The sequence below is a fragment of the Phoca vitulina genome, unplaced genomic scaffold, assembly GCF_004348235.1.
Source record: "Phoca vitulina isolate PV1807 unplaced genomic scaffold, GSC_HSeal_1.0 scaffold68, whole genome shotgun sequence".
Lineage (NCBI taxonomy): Eukaryota > Metazoa > Chordata > Mammalia > Carnivora > Phocidae > Phoca > Phoca vitulina.
In genome coordinates this window covers 5,290,952-5,297,289 of record NW_022589771.1, presented here as the reverse complement: position 1 = coordinate 5,297,289, position 6,338 = coordinate 5,290,952, and the positions used below count along the sequence as shown (strand labels likewise).

General features: G+C 54.4%; 1 protein-coding gene across 1 annotated transcript in view; it reads left to right on the top strand.

Moving 5' to 3' along the window:
• Positions 1-2,620: 2,620 nt before the first annotated feature.
• Positions 2,621-6,338, top strand: part of C2CD2 (C2 calcium dependent domain containing 2) — a 61,254-nt gene continuing 57,536 nt past the window's right edge. The window contains exon 1 of the mRNA XM_032392541.1: positions 2,621-2,722. Within this exon, the coding sequence (XP_032248432.1) occupies positions 2,621-2,722 (102 nt within the window). The remainder of the gene's footprint in view (positions 2,723-6,338) is intronic.

Below are 6,338 nucleotides of genomic sequence, written 5' to 3'. Positions count from 1 at the left end.
GGCAGAGAAAGGACCCCGTGCCACGACTTTGTGCGTCGGGTAGGAACTTAGAACAGGCTACCTGGGACTCTAGAACCCGTTCGACCCCTCCATGCGCCAGGCCATCGCGAAACAGCTGAGCGCGTGTGAGGAAGCACGTTCCGGTGTGTGGGCCTGCAGCGGGCCGGGCCGGGGTGCGGGCGTGCACGGAACCAGAGGATAATGGGAATGCAGTAGGCTCCGGGCAGGAGCAGATACTGCTGTAAAGAGAAAGGAGAGCAAACACCGACTTCTTTCCTTTTAAAAAGCTGGAAATATGAACATATGAAATGGGAAACAAATTAAAATTAAAAATTACTTGCAGGCAGTCTTATTTGGGAGATCACTGTCATAGCATGGTCCCCTAAGCCCTGGCCAGTAGCCGTGCGTCCCCTTCCTCCCCCCAGGGGACAAGAGAGTAGTTAGCACAGTGCGGTCCCCGAGGACTCTAGGACAGTGTGCGTCGGGTGAGACGGGTCCTGGGCACCCCTTTATCCACAAACGTCTGCTCTTACCTGAATTTTATTGTTCATGATAATCCGAACGCTTTTGTTTACAGGTAAACCTCTTTTTTTTTTTTTAAGATTTTTTATTTATTTATCTGAGAGAGAGAATGGGAGACAGAGAGCATGAGAGGGGGGAGGGTCAGAGGGAGAAGCAGACTCCCCGCTGAGCAGGGAGTCCGATGCGGGACTCGATCCCGGGACTCCAGGATCATGACCTGAGCCGAAGGCAGTTGCTTAACCAACTGAGCCACCCAGGCGCCCCTACAGGTAAACCTCTTGATGTAGTCCCTTCTTATAAGGGACCTTAGCAAAGTGCACGAAATACAGACCAGAACACTGGAAAACCCAAGGACAGCTCCGAAACCCATGGGGAGCAAGCCGTTGAGATGGGCCCAGTCACGTCTCGGGGTCATCCTCAAGCTGACCCGGCTGTGAGTGTGTGTGTGTGTGGGGGGGGGGAGTATTACACACACATTTCATAACATTTTTTTTTTTTCAAAAAACCAGGAATGTTCTTCAGATGAATTGTCTTTATATTGAACCTTATTAAAAGCTGAAGCTGCATCATGAATACAAACTCAGGGGAACTCTTCCCAGCATTTGTTAAATCAATCAGTCAATTCCTTTTTTTAAAAAAACTGTGCTAAAATACACCTAACATCGGGGCGCCTGGGTGGCTCAGTCGGTGAAGCGTCTGCCTTCAGCTCAGGTCATGATCTCAGGGTCCTGGGATCGAGCCCCACGTCAGGCTCCCTGCTCAGCGGGGAGCCTGCTTCTCTCTCCCCTCTGCTCATGCTCTCTCTCTCGCTGTCTCTGTTGCTATCTCTGTCTCTCTCTCAAATAAATAAATAAAATCTTAAAGAAATATACACCTAACATAAAGTTGACCACGTTGACCATTTTTAAAGTGTCCAGGGGCATTTAGTACCTTCCGAGCGCTCTGCAACCATCTATTCCAGACATTTTTCTTCACCCCAAAAAGAAGCCCCTCCTCCCCCCACCCCCAGTCGCTGGCCACCACCAGTCTGCTTTCTGCCTCTGGGAATCTGCCGGTTCTGGACATTTCCTGGAAGTGGAGTCTTAGGGTCTCCAGGCCAGGCTCAGAGCTGCAGCCTGGAGGATAGGATGCCTCCCGGGCGCGTGGGGCACCCCCTCTCCTGCCTGGCTCCCACTTCCCCGCCTTCCCAGGACAGAGCTCGGCGAGTAGCATGGACCATCCAACAAGTGGCCTCGGGCGCTGGGACAGTTCCTCCAATGGCCTCCTGGGTGTCCCTGTCGAGGCCCCCATTTATTACACGCAGTAATGGCAGTCTGCCCCCCTCCAACCTCTCACTAGACTTCTCCTTAAGTCTTAGGAACCTGCCGGCAGGAAGCATCTGGCACACTTGGCTCTCCACGCGATGGGGGCGTGGGGCGGCTTTGATGAGGAGATGGCAGCCGGGTGGCTCACCCCCATCGGTGTCTGGACCTCCCAGAGGAGGACACCCTCATGGCCATATGGAGAGGGGGGTTAGTACGTTCTGTGTCCACACTGTCCCCAGCCCTCGATGCCCCAGGGTCCAGGCGCCCCACACGCTGGCTACCAGTAGATGGGCGGGGGGGTGGGCGTGGGGGGGCAGTGGGGGGGCCCAGGGACTTGGCCCACACCGAGCAGGATAGCCCCCCCATCCTTCGGCCCCTCCGGGCACGTCTCCTGCACTGAACATATCTTCGGCACCAAGAGAACTTCACGTCGACTGTGTTTGTCCTGTTCCTTCAATTTTGCGTGACTTCTTAGATCAAATTTATTTTAAGACAAAATAATTTTTTTAAAGACCATTTTGTCCCGGAGTGCAGTGGATAAGTGCATTTGAGCGGTGGGCTGCGCACACACGGTGCCGGCCCCCGGAGCCTGCCCGCTGGGAGCCTGGCTGAGGCCTGGCCTGGACACGTCTCATGTCCCGTTGCAGAGGAACCGTGATATTCTTAATGAACACGCATGGTTTTATCATTGGAGCAAATAATGCTAACCGGCCCTGTCCAACAGCTCGGACTAACTAGCGGATGGTTCCCAAGGGTGCAGCGGTGGGAGCTGAGGCCTTAGAGAACCGGCAGGAATGATGATCGGTGGCCACTTTGCCTTACAGAGGCTGTTCCCAGCTCCCAAGGGCATTGTGAGTCGTCCATGCGTGAAGCACCCGGTGACCCGGGCTGTGAGGGTAAGAACCGGAGGATGAGTCCCACAGCTCAGGCCCCTGCCGGGGCGGTCATGTCCACTTGCCCCGTCAGGCACAGCGAGGGGCGGAACCCAAGGGTGGTGGTTGGGGGAGGGATTCCCTTTTCATGTTTTTAATTCCCTTTAAAGCTTCTTTGTTCTTTTCACTTATTGGCTTGTCTAAACTCAGCTGCATTGGCTAAGGGTGTTTAAAAACAAGATTCAACTGGGTAACTTTGAAGATCTAACTGGTTTTATTCATCGATTCATGAACTGGGCATGAATTCGAGTTGTACACTGTCGAAGGTTTTTATAGGAAGGACTGTGGGACCAGGAAGTTATTAGCAAAAGCAAGAATGGTTTCAGGAAAGGTCACCTTCCCTCAGGGAGAGGAGCAGGGGTCTTATCCCCAGATTCCCTCCTCTTCCTGGGGGGGGGAGGGAGAGGGCCCAAGGGACCGGGTACCTCCTTGGTGGCCACTGGAACATTCCTCACTGGCCAGTTAGGACTACATTTCCGGGGGTGGTTGGAACTGCCAGTAGGTTAGGGATGAAGTCCTGGCATGGTGACTTGGCCCAAGTGACATGACTTGGGGCCGGGGCTTTTTTTTTTTTTTTTGACAGGATGACAGGTGGTCTCACTGGCCGGCTTTCCCCAGAGATTCTGTAACTTGGAATCTGTTTTCCACGAAGCAGAGAAGCCAAGGGGTAACAGTGAATGCCATTGCCCTGCCGAGGGGCTTCTGTGGGAGCCCTGCGTGTTCCCAGCCCGATACCCCCTTTTATAAAAATGTTCGCGTGGACTTTCTGAGATCATGCAGAAGCAGATGCTCCTGTAAATGAAGACCAGCTTCCTTGACATCCCCCTCTACTCCTGGAACATTCTTCTCCAGTCCCTTTTGAAGGGACCTGTTCAGTGTGGGGGATCGCATTTCCACCTGCTTGGTATTCGCCTGCTGCCCCCTGGCTTTAAACGTCCCGTTCCCTGGGGACAAAGACACCGAGCCCGCACCGCCCTGGCCGGTCCTGGAGCGATGGGACACAAGCACCCGGAAATCATCCCGGTCTTCGTTTTCCTGTTCCTTTGAGGAACTTGCGCCACCGCTGTTTTTCAGTCCCGCTCAGCTATGCATTTGAAAGGCTGCTGGTGTGACTCCCCACGGCATTCACGCGGCATTCCTAGACGTGCGGGCCGGACATTTGCCAGGCTGTTCCGTCCCCCATCTTACTGGACACAGAAGCATGAAGTTAAAGCAATACATGTATGAATAATGAGGGACACGTCCAGGAAGGATCTTTATGTGCTTAACAAACAGAAAAGGTAGGGCTGAGCAGGACCTTTTTCTCCCCCTGGGGCCCATCAGCCACCTTCTTTCTGTCACCTTCTGGGTGCAAGCTGGGCTACTTCCCTCCCGCGGGCTCTTAGCTTCATCACTGTGGCCCCCTCAACCCAAGGGACGTCGGACTGGGCTGGATGGGGAGGCAGAGCTGGGAAAGGGAGGCAGCCACGGGGGGCATCCCCTTGCTCTACTGATTCCTCCCTCCTCTGCTCAGTCACGGGGGGGGGTGTCCCCCCCAGAGGGAGCTGGAACCTCCCGGGAAATGATGCACCCAGAGAATGGCTGTGGCGACCCCAGGTGTTCACGGGTAGTTACGCCTCCCATGAGGGGTCTGGGGGGGCGGACGATGACTCCTTCAGATTCACCGAGAAATGAGACATCACGGTAAATCCGTGCGAAGACTTGCTCTCTGCTCTCTGCAGGCTCGTCATGCAGACTTGTAGGCGGGGGAGCGGGAAGGATCATACGGGGGACACCCAGGTTCCAGGTGAGTCTCCGCCCCTCGCAGGCCATGTTGTCCCTGCTGAGTTACTTATTACCGGGGTTACTGTAAGGTGCTGGGTAAACAGAAGTTATTCGTGTTTTCCTCCTTTAATCCCTAGCTCGGTTGTTCCCACATGTTAGTATTTTCCAGGCCAGCAAAATTGTTCACTTTGTCTAATTAGATTGTTTGGGGTGCCACTGGAATAGACAGGAGTCATCGGTAATAAGCATGTTAATGACTTGGTAGGGGAACAGGTGCTCCTGGGGTGTTTGGAAAGCCCTTTAACTCTCAAAGACGTGAACTATCCCTCCAGATATTTAGTGGATTCTATCCTGATGCCCAGAGAGGCTTAAACACACACAAACACACATACACAAAGGGAAATTTTAGGTTACATTTGTGGGGGGAGGCTTCCTGAGTCCCACATGAGGTAGGCTGAGCCTCGGCCCTCCCCCTGGTTTGCGGGGCCTGGCTGACCAGCCGTGAGCATGCCCTTGTCTAGCTGAGCCGACCCCGAGATCAAACCCGTGTTCCAAAGTCAGCACTGGGAATAGGGAAATCAATGGGACTGCAGAGTTGGATCTAGCATGTTCCAAGAAGCTAGGAGCAGCACCCCTTCATGCGGCCCAGGAGGCTGAGCCCAGCTAGAAGGCCCCATGGTGGCCACCCCCCGTTGGGGCCTCTGATGCCAGGAGGCCACAGCAACAAGGAGGGGGGTCTGTCTTCAGTGCCTCCATCTCTGTCTTACTGCCACCTGAGGAAGCCCTAGGAACAGACGTGATCCCACGTGTCAGCAGACGGGTGTGGCACTAGCATCCTTCTGAGTGAGGGAGAGCATGCATTTTAAGCAACTGCCTCCATGGAAAGACATTTTCAGCATAGAAAAGAGAAAAGAGAAAAAAAATGACAAGGTTAAATATTTCATTCATAAGTTAGGTCCCAGCCTTGGGCGTAAGCAAGATTGTCCTATCGCCTTGCTGTTGGGCAATCACACAGGAGGCTTAAGCAAAGCACCTGGCAGGGAGGGAGCCTGCCATCTGGGCCAGATTCCTCCATCGGCCCGGTGTGGGCGCAGTGCTGCAGGGCTTCGTCATCAGGCTGGCCCAGGGCAGGCCGCCACTCCCTCCCCCTGCCTGCATGGCAGCATGACTCAGACTCCTCATCAGGCCCAGCACCAGGGTGGGATTTGAGGGCCCATCCTGTCGACAGTTCACTCTTAGGGTGGGAGGGGGACAGCCTGGAAGGCACTGCTCGTGGGAGGGATGGCCCCTTGGACCCTCCTTGGTGGGCATCTGCGGGATGGTGATCTAATTTCCCGGCCCCTCCAGCAGGCCCTGGGACAGGACTCCGTGTCTTCCCCAGAAAGGGCCTAGGACAGAGCAGAAGCTCCACATACATCCCTCGGATGAACCCTAAATGAACTTCCTTCCCCTCTGGGTTTGAAAGAGGCAGCGTCTCCTGGACTTCAGAACACAAAAGGCAATTCATCTTCTTCGGACAGATCTTTGCCCAAGCACTTGAGAAATGGGACCCCTTCCTTTCCAGCTTCTGAAGTTTTTCTCTTTTTAGTAGAATTTGTTTGCTTTATAAAAGGAGATGGAAACAGCACAGGCTTTGGGACTGATGCCCCCTGGGGCCAAACTCTGGCTCTGCTACTTTCTCTCTGTGTGGCCTTGGACAAGTGACTCAGCCTCTCTGAACTCAGCTTCCTCACTTTGAAAACAGGACGGTGCCATCTTCTGCGTGTTGCCCTGGGGACTCAGAGGGCTGGCTGCACGCTCGGCGCCCATCCTGGGG